The 22,574-nt window shown below is 49.4% G+C and overlaps 1 protein-coding gene across 1 annotated transcript; it reads left to right on the top strand.

Moving 5' to 3' along the window:
- Positions 1-804: 804 nt before the first annotated feature.
- NANS (N-acetylneuraminate synthase) lies at positions 805-21,906 on the top strand. The gene is made up of 6 exons (XM_045780288.2): positions 805-1,004; positions 4,542-4,757; positions 16,178-16,277; positions 17,070-17,224; positions 19,702-19,968; positions 21,676-21,906. Exons 1-6 carry the CDS (start codon positions 873-875, stop codon positions 21,883-21,885), a joined length of 1,080 nt encoding a protein of 359 aa, XP_045636244.1. The 5' UTR covers positions 805-872; the 3' UTR covers positions 21,886-21,906.
- Positions 21,907-22,574: the final 668 nt, after the last annotated feature.

Raw genomic sequence — 22,574 nt, 5'->3', positions numbered from 1 at the left:
TGTGTCCAAATCCTACTCTTCTCACCTTCCATCCAGAGGTGCCTCCTCCTTGCCTTTTTCTTATTAATTTGCTCATCAGTTCTGATTAAGTCAAGCTGGAAATTAATTTTTTTTTTTTCCTTCAAACTGCCTCTTATTTCTGAACTTTGCAACCTAATAGCGTACTGCAACAGCCCTAGACTGGGAGGCAGACCAAGGCCCCGGTCCCAGCTCTGCTCTGGCTTTCTGGATGGCTTTGGGCAAGTCAGCCGAACTTTTTGAATCCATTGCCTCTCATAACAAGATTGGAGAGCACTTATTGAAACCTTACTACAGGCCAAGTACTGTGATCAGGGTTGTCTATAAATCATCTCACGAACCTATATAATTTTCTCATTTTGGGGAAAAGGAAAATAAAGTTCAGAAAGACTAATGTATTCATGATCAAGAACCGGTTAGTGGGAGGACCCGTGCTCAAACCAGCTCTGTAATTGCAACTCCATAATCCATTTTTTCCATGACACCGTAGGGCGCGCTCTCCCCGCGCCCAAGGCAGCCGTCTTCCCCTCTAACTCCCCTTAGGAGAATGTTGACTCACAGGTGAAGCAGGGAGGCCGCGACCATTACGGGCCTTGCTACCTACCCGGCCGGGAAATGAGCACAGCTTTACAGAAGCGAGCTAGATTGCCCAGTCCCGCCGCACCGCCCTCCTCGAGGGAGGCTCCGCCCCCTGCCTCGATTGGCTGGCGGGAGCGAGTTGGGGCCCGCGGATTGGCTGCGCGGTCGCCGGCTAACGTGGTGGAACTGACGTGGCCGCGCCGGCGCGTGGTCTCCACTGGGCTGCGGACCGGACTTCAGGCAGGCGGTGGGGCGGTGGAACTCGAGCCGTCGCGATGCCGCTGGAGCTGGAGCTGTGTCCCGGGCGCTGGGTGGGCGGGCAGCATCCGTGCTTCATCATTGCCGAGATCGGCCAGAACCACCAGGGCGATCTAGAAGTGGCCAAGCGCATGATCCGCACGGCCAAGGTGAGGGCAGAGGCCGGGAGGAAAAGGGCGCCGGCCGAGGGCGGGGCCGCGGGACAGCCTGCGGCGGGGAGCTGGGACCACCTTCCTCTGCTTCTCTTGGTAGCTCGCGTGCGGCCTGGCGTCCAGCTCGCCAGGTCCATTTCTAAATCTTTGGAGTCCTCCTCATCCCTCCCCACCCTCCTCACTTGTCTGCATTACTGCAGTTGCCTCCTAACCCGACCTTTGCCCCCTTCTGGTGGCAGAATGATCTCCCTAAAACACAGGTTTGATGAGGTTGTACCCCTGCCACGTTCAATGGTTCCCCATTGTCCATGGGTAGAGTCGAAACCCTTTAACATAGCCTTCAGGACCTTAATGACCTGGTTCCTTCCTGCCTATCAGTTTTCATTTCTCACATCCTTCAGCGACATTGAATTACTTCCAGCAAGTTCTGAAGTTCCTGAAAGTTGCTGTGGTCTCTCACTTGCCATTTCTTGTGTTTGGAAAATGAAACGGTTAAAATGCCAGGACTCTGGGTTCAAATTCAGACGCCACCACTCACCAGCTATATGAACATGGCCTGGTTACTTAACCTCTGTGAGCCTCGGTTTCATCATTTGGAAATCGGGTTGATGATAGTACTTACCTCGGGGTTGTAAGGACCAAATGGAATGACTTATGTAAAGCTCTTAGCACAGTATTTGCAGAGGACTCAATAAATGTTAGCTATTAGCGATAGGTTTATGAGTATTCAGTGCTCCCTCTTGGCAAATTTCTATTTCTGTTCAGACCTGTATTCATGTACAGGTCTACTTGGATGCTTTTTCCAATCCTTCCCCACAAGGCTGGGCCGGGCCCCTATTACTGCTCCCTTCGAATTGCATTGTCGCTGTCCAAATTTCTTGCTCTCTGTTCTGGCTCACTCCGTCTCCTCCCCTCCCCCCCAACCCCTTCAGTGAAAGCTGTTCACCTAATCAATTGTGATTAGGTATTTACCTTGCTCTTCTTTCAGGATTAACTCTGCTTGTATGGAAGCCTACTGGATCATAAAATACTTTTAAAGAGTGACAGCTGCACTAAATGGGCTGAATGCTTCAATTGCACCATCTCCCTTCATTCCTACTACACAATGTGGTAGATGCGATTGATTTCATTTTAAAGGCTCAGAGAAGTGACTTGCCCAAGGGCATACAGTAAATACTGGATTTCAGCTCTTTGCTCCTAACCAGTTATAGCCTTCGTGGTGTAACATTGCTTTCTAGGGGGGGAATTCCTGCTCTTAATTTAGGTAACAACCTGTTTGTGGAGGTGTGACCTCTGAATGCTGAGGTTGTAAAAATACCCTGAGATATTGAAGCCATAGAAACAAAGTTTTCGTTCTCTCTTAATTTTGGAGGTTGGTTCTGGGGTGAGGGGAGAAGAATCTAGAGGTTGAGCCTGTGGTACAGTGGAAAGAACACTGGACTGGTGTGAAGATACCACTTACTAGCTGAATAATCCTGAGCAGGTGACTTTTCCTCTCTGGGCTTCAGTTTCACTTATTTTATAATGTGCGTGTTTTTAAAATTAAAGCAGTGGAATCTTGTGAAATTCTTGTATTTTAGGATTTTTTTTTTAGTCTTTGTTGCCAAATAAAGTCACATTCCCATGTTTAGTTACCCAGAGTAGCTCAATGAAATGAATCTATTTGCAATATTAAAAGTTGAGTTCATTCAATTATTTTTATTTTCTTACAACAAAATATATTATTAGAAGTATGTACTATAAACTATAAATGTATTATAATTAGATTTACTAACTGAATATACTTTAGCTTCCAATTTTTTTTTTAAAGATTTTATTTATTTATTCGACAGAGATAGAGACAGCCAGCGAGAGAGGGAACACAAGCAGGGGGAGTGGGAGAGGAAGAAGCAGGCTCATAGTGGAGGAGCCTGATGTGGGGCTCGATCCCAGAACGCCGGGATCACGCCCTGAGCCGAAGGCAGACGCCTAACCGCTGTGCCACCCAGGCGCCCCTTAACTTCCAAATTTTGCTGCAAAGGGAGCATCACACCTTGGCCCATCCTGGGGTTTTGTTGCTTGTTTTGTTTTTGAATTTTGTTTTGTCAGGAGAGAATCAGTAAAAACTTGAACACCATCAGCATTGTGGTAAAACAGGGACAAGACTGTGTTTTCTGAACCTGGAGCTCACCATAGAATTAAACAGAGAAATCACTCAGTTTTAGGAAAGAAGCTGAGGAAAGAAGAGGAAGAAACTGCTTTTCTCTCTGAACAACTGCTGTCATGTGGAATGTAGTAGAACTTTATCTGACCTCTTGTCTTTAGTAGTTTCTGCGACTTCACTTTTATCGTCTTCCTGTAAATGAAAAGTTTGCCCAGAGCAGACAGGCTCTTCCACTCCTTGCGATAGAGCTGAGAAGCAAAGGGAACGGGAACCGACGCCCTGTGAAGGCCTCTCCCTTAGTTTGCCGGACGCCTGGCTGTAGCTGGCATCCGGGAGGCAGTCATGGGCCAGGAGCCGGCATCCGGGTGGCAGTCATGGGTGGGCCAGGAGACACGTGCTCTGCAGCCTCTGCAAAGCGATCTTCTCTCCAGCTCTGCCAGAGACTCACTGTGCAAGCTCGCTCAGGTTACTCTGGGCCTGGGGATCTTCCTCTAGACAATGAGAACTCTGTTGCCCAAGGTCACTTTCAGTTCTCATGTTTTTTAAACTTTCCTGACCATGCCATCTTGTGGTCTTTCCAGGAGTGGGAGCAGCACTGTTAGCACAGATATTTCTGGAAGTGAGGTTTTTAGCAGCGTGAATAACTCTGTCTGCAGAAATGTCAGTGAGCTGGAGACTTTAGAGGGTTTTCCTCTTTCTGTTGAGTGGTTTTTAAATGCAGTTTTGAGAGATTGGGGGGCTGACTGGCAGTAGAATTATAGCTTTTATAGCCGGGCGATCCAGGTTTTATGTTACAGCTTCTGTTCAGTAAGGCCTGGGCCTTTCTAAGTCTTGTCTGTGTACTTTTTGCCCCAGAACCTCTTGTTCAAACAAGGTGCCATGCAGAAAAGCATAAGTGCAGGACAGTTAAAGCAGAGTTGTTTGTTTTCTGCCCCACAAGGGGGCTCCTCAGAACAGCTGCAGGTCCTGGAGTGAGCCCAGAGCAGCTCTTGATGTACACGGAGACGCTGAGTCCTGAGAGCAGGTGTGACTTATCCAGAGTGAGAGTCAGATCCTGACTTCCCCTCAGTTCTGGCCCAGTGCTCGTTTTGCTATTCTCTGTTGAGTTACTCAACTTAAAATCTTCCTTAGCTGTTTAATTATTTTTAATGTCAAACAAAGTGAAAAGCGCCTTTTCTTTTCTTTTCGCATTTTAAGGGGGAAAAATAGGGGGAAGCCCCATCCCCAGCCTTCTCTTCCTTTGAGACTTTCTTGCTTCCCCTGTTCCTCTTTGCCTCTGTCAGTCGGCCTTATTTTTAAAGATACTGATGTCAGAGCAGTTACCCCAACATTTCCCTTTTCTCTGAGAGTCCACGACAGGTCACTGAAAGGAGCCCTGTTGTGTGTTGCAGGAGTGTGGGGCCGATTGTGCCAAGTTCCAGAAGAGTGAGCTGGAGTACAAGTTTAATCGGAAAGCCTTGGAGAGGCCCTATACATCCAAGCATTCCTGGGGGAAGACGTATGGGGAGCACAAGCGCCACCTGGAGTTCAGCCATGCCCAGTACAGGGAGCTGCAGAAATATGCCCAGGAGGTTGGCATCTTCTTCACGGCCTCCGGCATGGATGAGGTGAGTCCTCTTGGGTGCTGCTCCGTCATTTGCTAGGGGACAGCAGGCGGCCTTGTGGCTTTTGGCCTAGAGTCAGCTCCAGCCGTTGCTTACCTGAGACTTTTTTGTGCTTTCTAGATCTGTAGTTCCCAATCACATTAACTGTATTAATGCCCAGCTAAATGGGAGGCCAGGAGGAGCACAGGTGAGATTTTGTGGGAGGAGTACCAGAAGTTTCCAAATAAGTTGTCTTTGGGAGTAGGGGGCAGCCACACTGGCATCCCTGAGTCCCTAAGGCTCGTGGGAGACCCCTACCAGACCAGTTTTCTCCCAGCGGAAAGTGGCCTGGACTAGGAATCAGGAAACCTCCCTTCTGGTAGGGATCCGCCCCTTGCTGAGTGGCCTTGGCGGATTTGGGTGGGGGGCATTGGTAGTCATCCTGAGTGGCTCACAGAATGTCATGCTGACATCCTGGAAGGGTCCAGCTGGTGCCAGGTCTCAGGTCCTGTCTGCTCTGTGACCTGCCTCTGTGAGATCCCTTCATGTACTCTGTTTTCAAATGTAAAAATTTTAATTGTAAAAATAATAAATATCATAGAAAGTTTAGAAACAGGAAAAACTGACCCATAATCCCTATCTGGTAGCTCTTTTTATAGATTTCCTCCTGAAGTCTCTTATGTGCATGTTTTATTGCCTGGTTGCTATATTTGTGAATATTTAGTTCTGTGCATGCTTTTCCCATTTAACATTATACCATAAGCTTTTACCTATATCTGGATTTTCTTCCCCCAACTTTACTGAGCTACAATTGACATATAAGTCCCCACATCTTTTGCTTAAAGTTCTCTCTCTCTCCTTTTTTTTTTTTTTTTTTTTAACATTTATTATCTTTTAGAGCACCTGCGTGCATGTGCATGGGCTGGGGGGGGGCGCGGAGGGAGAGGAGAGAGGAATCCTAAGCAGGCTCCATGCTGGGCTCAGTGCAAAGCCTATGTGGGGCTCGGTCTCATGACCCTGAGATCACGACCTGAGCTGAAAGCAAGAGTTGATCGGCCAACCAATTGAGCCACCCAGGCGCACCATGCTTGATGTTTTTAATAACAATGTAATACTTCTTTTTTAAAAAATACTTGAGAGAGAGAATGTGCACGAGGGTGGGGACAGAGGGAGAGAGAAATTTAAGCAGATTCTGTTGAGCACAGAGCCTGACGCGGGGCTCAGTCTTACTACCCAAGATCACGACTTGAGCCGAAACCAAGAGTCAGATGCTTAACTGACCGCACCACCCAGGCGCCCCAGCAATGCAATACTTTTTTTGGGGATTTATAACATACCTAACCATTTCTCTGCTTTTGGACACGCAGGTTACTCTGTTTTTTTGTGCTCATAAATAATGCTGAGATGAGTATCATTTTTCTGTATTTTGTGTTGTTTCTTTGCTTTGCAGAAGTAAATCATTAGATGAAACCTGCAAGCATTTTTATGGCTCTTGAAACATTTGGAATGCTTTTGGTCAATCCAGAGTATTTGAAGTGATTCCAATTCATTCTGTAGGCCTCCCTGACTGTTTGTGTCCCTGTCCCAATCCCAAACTATGTCTGTAAATTGAGTTGAAAAGAAACATAAGTCTAGCCTAGGCTGTTGGTAGTTTGCACAGGGGCGGGGGGGGGGGCAGAGAACCTGGGCATCTTTGGGAAACGATAAGTCCAGGCCTCAGTTCTGTAGGACGAATTCCGTCCTTAATGCGCAGCTTTCATAAGCATGACAGTCTTCAGATCCAGTTGTGCATTTGATGACCATAATTTCCTGCTTTTGAATTATATGTTCTGGCTTACAGAGCATCTTCACTTACAGTAAATGTATTTTATTCCTACTCTGCCCCACTCTGCAGATGAAGAAATGGAGGCTCAGAGGGGCTGGGAAGTCTGTACAGAGTCACACAGCTAGGAAATGGGTCTCGAAGGTATAGTGTGCTTTCTCTGGCCCTTCAACTCTGCCTGGGCATCAGTCCAGGTGTGTGTGGCTTCGTGGAGCTCAGCAGAGTCTTTGGGCTTCCCCCTCGCTCTTTACCGCCTTCATGTTGGTGGTTAGAGAGCCTCCGGGCCCCAGAGCTGCTCTGGGGACCAGGAGACGGATTTTTTGAGGACAGCGTTCCTACCAGTTTTTTTTTTTTTTTTTTTAAGATTTTATTTATTATTTATTTGACAGAGATAGAGACAGCCAGTGAGAGAGGGAACACAAGCAGGGGGAGTGGGAGAGGAAGAAGCAGGCTCATAGCGGAGGAGCCTGATGTGGGGCTCGATCCCACAACGTCGGGATCACGCCCTGAGCTGAAGGCAGACGCTTAACCGCTGTGCCACCCAGGCGCCCCAAGGACAGCGTTCCTAAAGAGGTTGCTGGGCTTTTCTTCTGATCCCAGCTTAAAGAACGCTTCCTCAGGGAATTCTTCCTGTTCCCCAGCTTGGTTCCCCAGGCCCCTCTTAAGTTGTCCTGGTGCTCGTGGAATTGTGTGTTAACGCACCCAGCTCCCTCCCAGACTGCTAGCCTGGCCCTGCCTGCAGTGGGTGGTTGGGAGACATTTGTTGAAAGAATTAAAGAAGGAGCCAAACAAAAGAGAGGGTTGGTGGTTTTTATCAGATTCTTAAAGGATCTGTAAATCAAACAAAGTTTAAGCAGGAAAGAGCATGTGCTTTAGGACCTGAAAGACTTGGGTGTTGTTTTTGGTTCTACCATTAACTAACATTTCTTGAGTATTTATGATGTACCAAGTTCTGTGCTAGGTATTTTGAACATAACAACTCATTGACTCAAGTCTTAACCTCTTCAAATAGCACAGTTATCCCCCTTTCACAGGGAGGGTGTCAGTGGTCACTAATCAGCTAACTGCGCCCACTTGACCACACTCTTCCATCCTCTCCCTGGGCCTGTTTCCTCTTAGGGAAAGGGCAAGGCATTGATTAAAATACCTAACGTGCAGGCCTGTCTTCTGGAGCGCGTGAGCCCGTGTACACAGAGCACACGTCTCAAGATGGGGCCCTGTCTGTGTGTTCCCCGTGAACCCAGATCCTGGCACTTAGTCCATCCTGATCTTATTAGCACATCCGGATCTTAGTACACACTTAGTGCCTCGGTGGAAGGAAGGTCACAGTTGGAAAGTGACCATTTGTTTTCCTTATGTGATTGTTTCATGTACTCTGGGTTGACAGCATTTTGGGATTGCTCTTTGGCAATCCTCTAGAACTCAAACACTCAGAGACAGCTAAGCCCTCATCTTAAGAGGGCAGGTTTGGGTTTAGGAAACTACTAATCCTTCTTGTGCTGAATGTGAAACTTTTGGTCTGATGGGCTTAGTAATGAGTCAGTAACGAGACAGGGCCCGCAAAGGTCCGGAGAGAATTTCCAAAGATTACGCCAGTATTCTGGGTCTCTAGTGTTGTCTTTGGAATAGGCATACAGCCTTTCCCAGAGTCACAAATTTGAGAAGCACTTTCATTGGAGGACTAAGTCCTGACCTGTTTGTTAAAAATAATTAGTCTTGGGGCACCTGGGTGGCTCAGTCAGTTAAGCATCTGACTCTTGATTTTGGCTCGGGTCATGATCTCAGGGTTGTGAGATCCAGCTCCACCTCGGGCTCCACACTCATGGGGAGTCTGCTTGAGATTCTCTCCCTCTCCCCAGCTTGCATGCACACACAGATGTGTGCGCTCTCTCTCTCTCTCTCGTGAGAGAGAACATGAGTGAGGCAGAGGCAGAGGGAGAAGCAGGCTCCCCACTGACAGGGAGCCCGATGCAGGGCTTAGTCCAAGGATCCCGGGATCATGACCTGAGCCAAAGGCAGATGCTTAACTAACTGAGCCACCCAGGCACCCCAATAAATAAATCCTTAAAAAATAAAATAAAAAAATAAAAATAATTAGCCTCAGTGGTGTAGTTATTCCCCCATCCTCCACCACATAGTTGCTTCCCCAGGACAGTTTTCCTAAAATCTGACCAAAGAAAGGGGAAAGTGGAAGAGAGGTCACGTGGGAATTCCACTGCAGTGACACCTGAGAGCAACAATAACAGATAAGAATAATGGGAAGAGTATGACAGTGGTTCTCAAAGTGTGGTCCAGGAACCTCTGGGGGGATCAGGCGACCTTTCAGAAGGTCCACCAGTTCCAAACTGTTTTCATAGTGATACCCAAATGTGATTTGCGTTCTTCACTGTCATTCTCTCCCAAGCGTGTAGTGGAGTTTCCAGAGGCTGCGTGATACGTGATGACATCATTCCCCTGGCAGTGGCTAAGGGAAGGTGTGCTATGTGCTCTTTTATTTTAGTAACAACCTCTGTCCCAGGCCACACAGCTCACCAATTACAGTTTGCAGTTCAGTTGTTTTTAGTATCTTCAGAGATGCGGTGGCCTTCAGCACAGTCGACGCGAGCGCGTTTTTACCACGTACCCATTCAGTCATTTCTCCAGCCCGAGGCAGCCCCTCTTCTGCTTTCCGTCCTTGTACATAGTCACCAGTACAGACCTACTACACTTTATTTACCCACTTATCCGCTGATGGGCATTCGGGTAGTTTCCACTTTCTGGCTAGCAGGAATAAGGCTTCCGTGAACCACACAGGTTTTGTACGGACGTGTTTTTATTCTCTGCGGATATGTGGTAAGTCTGCATTTAGCTTTTGAGCGGTCGCCAGACCGTTGTCCAGAGCGGCTGCACCAGTTTGTGACCCTCCCGGCAGTGCAGGCGCGTCTGGGTTTCGCCATGTCCTCACCAACATTTGTTATGATCGGACTTTCTGATTCTAGCTGTCCCGGCAAGTGTGAGGTGGCATCTCATTGTGGTTTTGATTCCCATTTCCCCTGATGTAGCGTCTGTGCACGTGCTTATTGGCCATTCGTATAACCTTCTTCGGAAGAATGTCTGTCAGATCCTTTGCCAGTTTTTAATTGGGTTATATGTCTTTATATGTTCCAGATATTAGGAGTCCTGAGTCAGATACACGATTTGCAGAAGTGGTTCCCATTCTCTGGGTTGTCTTTCTACGTTTTGATGGTATTCTTGGAAGCACAAACATCTTTAATTTTAATGACATCCAATTCATGTTTTTTTCTTTTGTGCTTGTCTATTCTAAAATTTCTCAGATTTAGGGGCGCCTGAGTGGTGCAGTCAGTGAAGTGTCCGACTTGGTTTTGGCTCAGGTTGTGACCTCAGGGTCGTGAGACAGGGCCCTGCGTTGGGCTCGGTGAGCTCTGTGCTCAGTGAGGAGTCTGCTTGAGATTCTTTCTCCCTCTCCCTTCCCTCTCGTGCTTTCTCTCTCTCTCTCTCTCTCTCTCTCGGTCTCTCAAATAAATAAAATCTTTTAAAAAATTTCTCAGTTTTAAACCACAATGTCGTATCGCTACAGAGCTATCAGTCTGGTTAAAACAAAAAGCCACGATAACACCAAATGGTGGCAAGGATGCGGAGAAAATGGGTCATTCGTTCATTGCTGGTGGGAATGTATAATCACTCTGCAGAATAACACGGCACTCTCCTTTTTCTAAACACAACCTTATTTTAACACAGTTCACATGCGGTATCATATCACAATTCACTCACGCAGTATACTGGTTGTTTTTTTACAAACTGGACACAAAAAATTTTGCATCTGTGCGGGGATGGATGTTAACTGAACTTATGGTAATCATTTCACAGTGTATATGTACATCAAATCATGTTGTGCACCCAAAACTGATACTGTTGTGTCAATTATAGCTCAATAAAAAAATAGCCATTTATTGCACACCTAAAAAAACAACACAAATGACACGCTCAGCACGTAGCCCTCCAGATGTCATTTGGTAATTTATCCCAAAAGAAATGAAAACTTAAAATTCACACAAAGCCCTGTACATGCATGTCCATGACAACTTTATTTATTTTAAAGATTTTATTTATTTGACAGAGAGACAGCGAGAGAGGGAACACAAGCAGAGGGAGAGGGAGAAGCAGGCTTCCCGCTGAGCAGGGAGCCCGACACCGGGCTCGATCCCAGGACCCTGGGAGCATGACCTGAGCCGAAGGCAGACGCTTAACGACTGAGCCACCCAGGTGCCCCCATGACAACTTTATTTGTAATAGCCCCCAAACTAGAACAACCAGAGAGTTCTCTAGCTGGTGAATGGTTCCAGCCATAAAAAAAGAATGAACTGCTGATCCGTGCTGCAGCTTGGAGGGCTCTCCGGGGTATCACGTTGAGTGAAAAAGCCAGCCTCAGACGGTGGCGTGCTCTACGGTTGAGTTTATGTAGCAGTCTTGAAATGACAAAATTACAGAGGCAGAGAACAGCGGAATGGCTGTCAGTGGTTCGCGAGGGGAAGGGAGGTGAGTGGATGTGGCTGTAAAGCCTTGGAGTGATGGCGCGGTTTTGTATTGTGACTCTGGTTGTCGCCAGCCTGCACATGGTCAGACTGCATAGTTAGACGCACAAAGGGATACATGTAGAAATGGTGACCTTGGAATCGGATCATAGACTTTGTCAACGTCACTTTCCCAGTTGTGATTTTGTACTCTAGTTTTGCAAGGTGTCACCATGGGGAGAACTGGGTGAAGGGTACATAGGATCTCTCTGTGTTCTTTCTTTTTTTTTTTTTTTTAAAGATTTTATTTATTTATTCGACAGAGATAGAGACAGCCAGCGAGAGAGGGAACACAAGCAGGGGGAGTGGGAGAGGAAGAAGCAGGCTCATAGCGGAGGAGCCTGATGTGGGGCTCGATCCCATAACGCCGGGATCACGCCCTGAGCCGAAGGCAGACGCTTAACCGCTGTGCCACCCAGGCGCCCCTCTCTGTGTTATTTCTTAGTAGCGTCACGTCAAGCTGTAATTATCTCAAAATAAAAACTTTTAAGTTAAAAAAACCCAAATCCCTTAGTTTTAATTTTTAATTCCGTAAATACGAGTAGGGAGAACCTACATAAACAAAAACCCTGTAGAGTCTGTAGTCATTTTTAAGAGTGTGAACACCCAAACCTTGGGGGCCCCGTGCTGAATGGTGCACACCCAGGCTGTGCGGTCTCGCGGTTAAGTGCGCGGACTGTGGGGTCAGGTTCCGAATTTGAATATGCTTCTGCCGGTCATCCCTGCTGAGTCCACGCGGGGGTGGTTCAGCCTCTTTGTGCTTCTGTCGCTCAGCTGCAAAGCAGGGTCAGCACCTGAAGCCCTCTCGCAAGGTTGTCGCGAGGATCCCGGTGATTACTGACAGAAGGCGCAGCGCACAGCCGCCGCTGAGCCAACGTGAGCTTCAGTTAAGGAGGGCGACGCAGGCTGAGCGTCAGGACGTCTGGCTTCCTGCCCTGGCTCTGCTCTGGGTTGATCTCGGTGTGAGCCTGGGGAGTCCCTTCCGTCTCCGGGCCTCCGTTTCCTTTTGCACGTGAACTCGCTGCCAGCCGAGGGCTCTCCCAGCTCTGACGCAGGCCAGGGAAGATGCGACTAAGGGCGCTTGCACCCGGAATGCGCGCTTTCCTTCTCGGTCCATGCTGCCAGGCACCTGAGCTCCCGGGTGTGGACTCTGGAGGAGAGAGGGCGCCTCCTTGCATCTGTGAGGCGCGCTTGGGAAAAGTGGCTTGTTGAGGTCGTTCACTCCCGGGTGGCTTTGAGGTAGACGCAGGAGCAGCTGGGAGATGGAGAGGAGCCTGGGTGTGGGTGCTGGGGGTCTGCCTCTCGGCCTTCCCCTCCGCTCCCCGGGAAGGCCTGCGGTGTGGCGTGTGCCGCTCTCGCGCTGCGGCCACTGTCTCTGAGTTCAGGTTCTGGCGCCGGCCCTGTGTGCGTTCAGGCTCATCAGGTCACCGTTTTGAGCCCCAGGGGTCCCCTCTGTAGAAACAGGGTAATAAAGATGCCCAGCTCACATGGCTATGGGGAGAGGTCGGGGTGAGGGCCGTGCGAGATCTGCGTCCACCGAACAGTAGCCGTTCTGTTACTGAGAACCCTTTGGAGTTGTTTCGCTGCACGCGATCTGGACAGGGCGGCATCTCTGTCCTAGGAATGCCATTTGTTCCCAAGTATCCTCCTGGCCGACCCGGGCGTAGGCAGTGAGGGGAAATGCATTCTTAGAGCCTTTACAGGAGTTAATTTGCTGGCCAGGTCCCCTTTGTGAACCGGCACGTCCTGTCTGCCCGGCTCTTGGAAGTGGGTTGCCCCCTGGTTCTGTGTTTACCTGGCAGGTGGCTCCGAGTATTTACCCACCGTCACTTCCTTGTGGACGGTAGCCTTTTAGCGAGTGCCGCGTTTCTCCACGCTGGGCGCTGGCCTAGGGTGTGCTTCGTATGCTGAGGAAAGGTTACAGTGTGGTGGAATTTTACCAAGGCTGACAGAACTACCAGGGCACCTGGTCAGAGCTGCAGAGAGGCACATGCAACAGGGCTGAAATGAGCAGGGTTCCTTTGGTCTAAATGGAGAGTTCTATTGAGAAAGCAAACGGAGGCCATGACCATCGAGGTGGCCCCTGAGGGACGTGTTGCCCTCACACACAAGTGTCCTGTCCTAGCAGAGCTGCCCTTTGGGGTGCCCTCTTTCTTCCTCTCTTCTTTCCTTTGCCACCCCTGCCAGCAGGGCGCCCCCCTACCCAAGCCATGGTGTGCTCTGACAGGGCCACCGGGACTGTCCTGTCCCGGGCTTCCCCCTCCTCAGTCCCTCATGCTGGGCAGCTCTCCAGCACCCTCTGTTCTCCGCGGCTCATCAGGGTGGGCTTCTTTTTCCTTTTCCACAGGGTCTCAAATGCCGAGGGGAAGGGAATGGGCTTTAGAAAAATCCCAGCTCCTCCTCTTGCTTCTGTTACCCCTCTGATCAGTGGGCCATGATATGGACACACATTGTCGATCCTCATTAATAATTACTACCAATTAATTATTAGTAGTAAACCCTCTCCCCCACCCCCTTCCCCCTACTAACCAAGCGTTCTGAGTTGAATAAGTTTGGGAAGCACTGGGATAAAAAAAGAAAAGCTAGACAAGTGTATTTATTGGGACCCTGTAAGAGGGAGCTCTGGTGGAACCAGGTTGCTGGTGGGGCCCTTTCCTGCATGTGTAAGCCAGTGGATGCGCGGGGAAGGTCCTGTCGGCAGTTCCGTTCAGACTGAAAGCCTTTGTGCTCGGGGTGGGAGGAGGAGAATTGTGAGGCTGCCTGGCTGCACGGTACCCCTACACGGAAAGGGGTTGGACAGCGGGGTGGGCAGGCCTAGGGGAAGCCAGGGAGTCCGTGGAAAACAGGGGGGCCACTGGCGCCGACCCAGCCTGAGGGGCCCTGGGCACGGCAGTCCAGCCCAGGATCTGCCCCATTACTGCAGTTGGCACCCTCTGCAGAGATTAAGCCGCACTGTTCAGAATGGCCGCTAGGTGGGGCTGGCTCTCCAGGGGGGACTGGGAACAGGCCCCTTTTTCACTTGAAAACTGAATTCCGTGCAGATTTTCCAGCCCCCCATAGGTGAGCTTCTGCAGTGTTTGACCTGCGTTTGGTCCGTCCTTGCTCCTGCTCGCCCTGTGCCTCTCCTGTTCATGCCCTTGGGGGCTGTGTCATCATGAGCCCTTCTCTCCGGAGTTGAACGTTGTAAGGAAGAAAACTTAGCATAGGGTTTTCCCCCGCAGTAGAAAACACTCTCCATCTGCCAGATAGAATGAGAAAAGTGGGAGAAGTCGACTTTGTTCAATAAACCCATTAGAAGGAATGTTTTTCACTTCCATCTTAGGACTGGCTAACAGTGTGAGAGACACATAGACAGGAGAGGTGAGAGAACGATACCGAGGGGCCAGGAGAGGCGAGGAAGAAATCCTGCTCAGGGAAGGCCGCGCGAATTGCAGTGAAGGCAGCTCAGCAGGCCTGGGAGTAAGGGGCACTCGGGCCATGCTGGACAGTGTCTTGGACCCAGGGGCCTGTGAACTGCCTGTGAACTGTTCACTGGCTGCTCGCCCACTGTGGCTCTCCAGCAGCTCTGAGCTTCAGATACGAGAGGATTTACATATGAGGAAAGTTGGTCTCAGAGCGCAGCCTGGGGTCGGAGTAGGTCATCACCTGCACGCAAGATGGCAGGAAGCTCAGGCAGCATCGGGTTGATTTAAAGAGCCTGCGGGTGGAATGCCTTTCTCACACTGTTCCTTGCCACCGCTGTGCCCTCTGGGTTTTCAGGCATGGTGACTTAGCTCCTTACCAAATAGGATTCTCAGAGCAGCAGTGGTGGTATTACCCAGGAACTTAAGAGAAAGAGACCGGCAGGCCCCCCCCTAACCCAGCAGAATCCGAATTTGCATTTCATTTGAGCAAGATCCCTGGGAGATCAGTGTACCGTATTATAATGGCAGAAGCAGTGACCCAGCCGGTCAGGCCTTCCAGACCTACTTCTGAAACCCAGGCAGCATTTTACAATAGATCAAACTTAGATATTTGGAAACATTCTGAGACCTTCATTCTTCCCACTTCTTATTTCCAACTCCAGTTTTTAAAAATAGCAATGAAAGGTAGTTTTGGGGGTTTCTGTAATTTGATAACAAGCTGAGAATTTACTCTTAAAACTTGCGGCCGACTGATTCTGTTAGCATTTCTTGGCACTTGCCGATTTCCTGATCCTGAGTCTTATTGACGAACCCTGGTGGAGGTGAAGGGGAGGGTGAAGGGCCCTCGACAGGTAACCTTGAGCAGTGATGTCGTGTCAAAAAAAAGTGAACAAGGGGCGCCTGGGTGGCTCAGTCGGTTAAGCGTCCGCCTTCGGCTCAGGTCATGATCCTGGAGTCCCGGGATTGAGCCCCTCAGCAGGCTCCCTGCTCAGTGGGGAGTCTGCTTCTCCCTCTCCCCCTGCCCTCACTCTCTCTTGCTCATGCGCATCTGTGCTCTCTCTCTCTAATAAATAAAATCTTAAAAAAAAAAAGTGAACAAGGTTTGTTTTTCCTGTGGGCAGCATGGTTTGGGGGCTGAGAGGGTTTGGGTTTGAAGGGCCCTGGCCGCTGTGGATCACTGTCAGGGCCAGGCGATAAAATGCCCCACTTTTCCCATTTGTGGCAGGGGTTGAAATGGCCTCTTTCCCTGGCTCTTTGGTTTTGAGTAAAGGGTAAGGCCTCTGAGGAACATTCACTGTCTCACCACCTGGTTTTCTGGATCAAGATTAGGTCATGACCCTTTTGTGATGGGGCCCTGCGGTTCCTTGGGAACGAAGGTCTGGCCTGGGGTCTGATTCTTTTGCAGACCTCGAAGCCAGTCCAGGCCAGCGTACAGTGTTTGTTGGACAAATGGACGGTGGCTATGAATGAAAGTTTGAATTCGAATGGAAGGACTGATACAACACATCTTTCCCTGCTTTCGGGTTTTTGCGAGAGTCCCTCTTGCTGGGCAAGAGGAAGGGTTTTTCTGTCTGTGGCTCCTCGGCTGACTTGACCACAGTGATTTTGAACAGTGGTGAAAAAGAGCTCCCTCTTTGATTTTTATAGATGGCTGTTGAGTTTCTGCATGAGCTGAATGTTCCGTTTTTCAAAGTTGGATCTGGGGACACTAATAATTTTCCTTATCTGGAAAAGACAGCCAAAAAAGGTAAGTGTTTACTTTTTGCTGTATCTTCCCATTTTTACTCCTTTAGTGGAACCCACTAAAGAGTGTCCTGAAGACAGACGTTAGAAACGTGTTCAGTTAGCACATACTTCTGTTTTTCCTTGTGCTGACTTGAAAGAAATGAAGGATAAGTCAGTTCTTATAAGAACCTTTTAAAGATTACTTTATGATTTGTATTTATAGGAAATGGAGGCTATGGCAGTATACGTAAAACCTCTTAGAGATAGTTTCAACTTTGAGAAATAGTCCGTGCGTGTAGTGTAATCCACCCTCTGCACATTACGGTTTGTAAAGTGGTTTTGCAACATGAATCATCTCATTTGATCCTCCGAACGACCCTGGGACGGAAGCAGGCTGTAGGATTTTGATGCTTTATACGTCGTTCATAGAGGAGGCCTGCGAGACCACCCAGCTGGGAGGCCTCACGCTTACTCGTGCCTTTGAGTCGGGGGCCGAGCTCGCCCTGCCATGCTGTGCGGCCTCTTCATCCGGTGAGACGCTCATCTTTCTCCGAGGAGCGTGAAGTTCCTCTGCCTCCTGAATTCAGTTCCCTCCACCAAACGATAATACTGCAGGCGAGGGGAGTCTGCATGTCCTCAGGGTGGAGGGCAGGAATCCTCCAAGCTCCCCTCTCCCCCCACAGTGGCTGGCACAGTGTCTGAGAGATGCCTGTGGAGTTCATTTGAGTGATGAGGCCAGCAGTTGGGGTGTGCTTGAGGGAGAGTCAGAACCCTAAAGAGAAAGTGATGATGGTGTTGGTGTTGGGTCACTCAGGCCGCCCAATGGTGATCTCCAGCGGGATGCAGTCGATGGACACCATGAAGCAAGTCTATCAGATTGTGAAGCCCCTCAACCCCAACTTCTGCTTCCTCCAGTGCACCAGCGCATACCCGCTCCCCCCCGAGGACGTCAACCTGCGCGTCATCGCGGTGAGCAGGCCGTTGTCTGATCGGGCCACAGCAAAATGGCGTTTCTTGAGCCATTTACTGTGGGAAAGCTGGGGCCGTTCTTGTAGCCAGAGTTCTAACGAATCTTGACCTGCTTCATGTAATCTGAACATCCATTGACAATCTTGCTGTTATAGAATCAAATTAGAACCAATTGGGCAGTTAAGGAAGCAGATACATTCTAAAGAAGGTGATTGTAAATTAATTTTTCTTTAAACCAATCTTAATTTTTCCCACTATGAGATTTAAGGTGTAAGTTCTCATAATTGTCTGTATACATTTTCTGCATTATTGTATTGGCCGTTAGAGGTTCCTCGTCTGTGAATTGCTGGTTCATATGCTTTCTTGGTATGTTGTCTCTTGTGTATGTGTGTGTGTGTGTGGTAACAGAAGATTTACCATTTTAACCATTTTTAGATGTACAGTTCAGTGACGTTAAGAACATTCACATGGCTGGGCAACCATTACCACCGTCTGTCTCCAGGACTTTTCCGTCTTTCCAAACTGACACTCTGTCCCCATTAAACACTGACTCTCTGTTCCCTTCTCCCCCAGCCCCTGGCAGCCACCATTCTGCGTGTGTCTCTATGAATCTGACTGCTCTAGAGTTCTCATCTGAGTGGAATCCCACACTGTGTGTCCTTTGTGTCTGTCTTCGCGCACTTACACACCGTGTGCAAGGCTCCTCCGTGTTGTAGCGTGTGCCGGGATCTCATTCCTTGTCGAGGCTGAATAATATTCCCTGTGTGTGTATACCGCATGCTGTTTACCCGTCCCTCCGTCAGCGGACATCTGGGATGGCTCTACATTTTGGCCACTGTGAATAAGGCTGGTAGAAACACCTGTAGGGTTTTCTTCATGTTGAGTGGTAGGAGACCTTCTTGAAACTTCTGGGTGTTCCTGCTCTGTGCTGTGTGCCAGCTCTTTTATTTTTTGCCTGTAATTCTGAGCCTTCGTGGGGCTCAAAGTGGTTATGGTGACAGCCTTGAGGGGGCTTTCTCTCTCGCAGGATTTTGTCTACTCCACCTCAGTGATTTTACAGATGGCGAAATCCAGTCCCAGAGGGAAAAGGCCTTACTTGCCTGAGATCTCACGGCCGCTTGGTGGCAAAGCTGGGACTAGAATTCTTTGGCTCTTGTTGTCTCAGGCCACCTCCATCCCTTTCTCCTGGTAGCACCTGAAGCTTAACTGAATTAGAAACACGTGTATGTAATTATCTTACAAAACGACTGTAGTTATATTAGTGGAATTGTAAATATCATCATCATCCCGATGTTGTAATTAGCCAGTTTGGTTTATATTTTCCTTCTGGTACAGTATTTTGACTTTCTGGGGTTTTTTTCCACGATAGTGGAAGCTTTTGTAGATGTTGCTGCACAGTCTTCAGATGTAACTTAAAAAAAAATTAGCCTTCTTTGAAAACAGATGCTGCTACCTTTTTACCTAAACTTCTCTCTCTCCCAGGTGGTAGCTTTTTCTCCATTTCTAGCTCATCTTTAAATCATGTCATTTAAAAAATTTAAACGGATTTTTTTTTAACTCCTACAGCTCTGAAATATATAACGTAGAGAGTAAACATTCTCTGTAATCTCATCCCACAGAGATTACTATCATCATCAATTTGCCTTACGTGACTCTAGATATTTTCCTTGATTTCCTTTCTCTGTGGATATGGCCCCCCCTTTCCCTTCCGTTCTCATCCAGGGTGCCATCGTGTCCTCTCCTGATACCGGAGCACAGTGAGGGTCGCCCGCCTGCTCACCCCATCTCGGGCTTGGCCCACCCACGTTCCAGCAGGTTGACCCTGCAGCCTGCATTCCCTTGTCCATTATGTGCCCTCCAGTCTGGTTTTCAGGGCCTTTCCCACTCAGCTGTCCTGATCTTTTATTAAACCCCACCTGGACCTTTCTACTACACTTAAGCTTGCTGGTCCCCCTCAATGACAAGACTCCCTTGATGAATATCTTTTGTTGCCTTCAGTGAATTATAGATCACAGATGAGTTAATTATTTAGCATTTCCACCGAAGGATTGTTTTGAGATTGGGCTGTATATATTACTGACGACGATATTTGTGCGTACAGCACGCTTGCTTTCAGCAGCTCAGGCTAATTAAATGTGACAGATGCTTTCTGGATGAGGTTAGGCATTCGGTTATGGTTCTGTTGTTACTCCTGGTGGTTTGTGCCGTGTGAAGCATTCTTAGACTGCAGTCTTGCTAACAGTGGCCATTGTTTTTGGAGCATTCCAATGTGCCGAGTGCTTTTCACGCATTTGGAGCGGCCGTGGACAGGTACTAGTATTATGCCAGGAAGGAGGAGCTCAGGGAGCCTCGGCGTCTTGCCTCTAGTTGCATAAGCAGTGAGAGGCCAAACTGGGAGTCCAGCCTAGATCTGGCTCGCTCTGCACGTGCGCATTGTCACAATATTTAACCTTTTTTTTTTTTTTTCTATTTTAAAGGAATATCAGAAGCTCTTTCCTGACATTCCCATAGGGTATTCTGGGCATGAAACAGGCATAGCGATCTCTGTGGCGGCAGTGGCTCTGGGTGCCAAGGTGCTGGAGCGTCACATAACTTTGGACAAGACCTGGAAAGGGAGTGACCACTCGGCCTCGCTGGAGCCTGCAGAGCTGGCCGAGCTGGTGCGGTCCGTGCGCCTTGTGGAAAGGGCCATGGGCTCCCCGACCAAGCAGCTGCTGCCCTGTGAGATTGCCTGCAATGCGAAGGTGGGTCCTGCAAGACCCTGCCAGGCTCCACTGTCCTGGGAGGGGCCGCAGTGGGCTATCCTGCCAGGGGAGTCAGAACTCACCCTGCCTGAGCCCAGGCTCAGCTGGAGTCTGGGCTCACATTAGCAGCAGGAAGAGCATGTCACTTAAGGGAGCGTCAGCAGTCTCTGCGGCCTGCTAGGGTCCTGTTGCCATTTCCCACCAAGCCTCTCAAGCCTTTGGCTCCAGTGCTCTAGACTCCAGGGCTTGTAGGAGGGCAGGGGTTAGCCTCGTGAGACACTTGGGTGGTGAAGTCCCACTCCCTTGGAGTAAGTAAGCCTTGAGAAACAGTTAAGCAGAGGGGTTCCATGAGGCAGTGGGAGAGGGGCCTGTGATATGTCGAGGCATCCGTAGGCGGAGGAGGCCCTGGATGGGCGGGGCAGTGGGTTGTCACGGGGGGCTGGTGGGGGATGACGCAAATACCCCCCTCCCCCTGGGAACAGTGTGAGCTGTGCGGCATTGACCTTCAGACAGACGGGACGGTGAGGCCAAGGAATACTGCCGGCCTTGCTGACCATCTGGGCTTCTTGGAAGCTTGGCCTAGACCTGTCTTGGTCTCTGGACACAGCCAGGCACCCTGGGGCTGCTGGGAGTGATCTGTGCAGCTGTCTGGGTGGAGGCAGAGACCAAATACCAGGCCTGTGTGAGGAATGTTGTCATCTTTTATTCTAGTAGGGCCTGATTGCTTCCCTCAAATTAAAGATGCCTATGTACCAGGCAATGGAAATCATAGTAAGCAGCAGCAAACTGCCTTGCAGAGGAAAAGGGGAGAGAATTGCACCAGAAGTGCAGAAGGAGGGTTGAGCCCTTAATTTGGTTTTGAGCCTCCCGGCTCCCTGGGCAAACAGTGGCTACAGCAGGCTGATGCATCATCTGATAACATCTGCTGGCAAACCTTTGGTCCTGGCATGAAATTTTAGAATTCATTCCTTGGCCCTTACACGGACGATGTCGAGTGATACAGTGATTTGCTCAACAGCATTTATGGACAAGACAGAAGGCTGGCATGAGCTTCTGGTACCCGTTATTCCCCTCACCTGCCTGTCCTGTCTGCCCCTTTCCTGTCCTCTGAGTAGCTGCATTCTCAGTCTTGTGAGCCCTCCGTATTCCTACTTTACCGAGCAGGATGGCCGTGGGCCAGGACTCAGGATCCCAGTTCCTTGCAACTTTGGCCAAGTTACCTGCCCTCTGTGGACCTCAGTTTCCCATGTTTAAAGTGAGATATTGAACTGGATGATGACAAAAGTAATCGTAATTTTCCTTTATTGGGAGCATTCTATGTTCCACGTAGATTACGTACATTATTATCACTAATCCCTATTGTCGTCCGACAAGCTGGAGGCACTGTTATTTCCCATTTTACAGAGAAACTCCACCACGGCTTGTACCCACCTAAAGGGGATTTGGACCTGGCTCTGTTTGGCTGTATAACCCGAGCCCTTTCCTGTGCGATTTATCCAGAGGCCCCTCCTCTGAGCCTCTGCGTTCACCCCACACTGGCCAAGTCCCTGCTGTGTGTGAGATACCATTCTAGGCACCGAGGGGAGAACAGAGTCCCTGCTCCCAGGGTATCTGTGAAGACTGGTCAGGTCAGGGACCTTGGGTACAAAACAACATGAACCAGTTGACTTCTGTGAGGCTGGCACTGAGTCTTAATTTTATCCACAGCTGGGCAAGTCCGTGGTGGCCAAAGTGAAAATTCCAGAAGGCACTGTTCTAACACTAGACATGCTCACGGTGAAGGTGGGTGAGCCCAAAGGCTACCCTCCTGAAGACATCTTTAATCTGGTGGGCAAGAAGGTCCTGGTCACTGTTGAAGAAGACGACACCATCATGGAGGAATCAGTAGAAAATCATGGCAAAAAAATCAAGTCTTAAAATAAAGTGCCATTCTCTGAATTGCCTTGCTGGTACTGTCGGGTGAGGTGGGATAGGAGTGGTGGTGTCTAGAAACCTGGCTTTCATCTGCTTCTCCCGAGACATACATTTTTGGGCCAGGCACTGGCAAGCCCGTAGGCGGGATACAAAGAGCGAACATGCCAGTCTGTGCTGCAGGCTGGCTGGCCCAGAAGGGGTGGGTGATTTGCTCAAAAGCAAATCACTGTTGTCCAGTTGCTGTGTGGGTACACAGGTGTATGCGTGTGTGTATGTGAGAGAGAGAGAGAGCGAGCGAGCGAACGAGCTGGCTGTACAAGGTCCTCTTCTTTAAGCCTTCATTCATCCTGCCCGTGAAGCCAGTCCACATGACCTGAACTGTCTCTTCCCTCCAGACCTCCTGTCTCTTCTCCATTGCCCTTATTCCCTCCCCACCCTGGGACTCTGTATCCAGTGAGCTGCATAGCGGTCACTGGGCATCAGAGAAGGGATTGGTCAGGCATCTTGCAGGCTGAGAGATGCTGAACGCCTGCATATCTCTATGAGCGAAGAGAGAAAGGACATTCACTCCTCCTTTCCACAATACGGAGGTCCTGCTGCGTGCCAGGCCCTGCTTGAGGTACTGGGAGACGACAGCGCACAGCCCATGTCTCTTCACGGAGCTTCCACTCAGATGGGGATAAGGCACAGCA

This window comes from Ursus americanus, chromosome 18, assembly GCF_024610735.1.
Source record: "Ursus americanus isolate L20-20 chromosome 18, mUrsAme1.1.p, whole genome shotgun sequence".
Taxonomy (NCBI): Eukaryota; Metazoa; Chordata; class Mammalia; order Carnivora; family Ursidae; genus Ursus; species Ursus americanus.
Note: the sequence above shows the minus strand (reverse complement) of the source record. Positions and strands in the feature narration are given on the sequence as shown.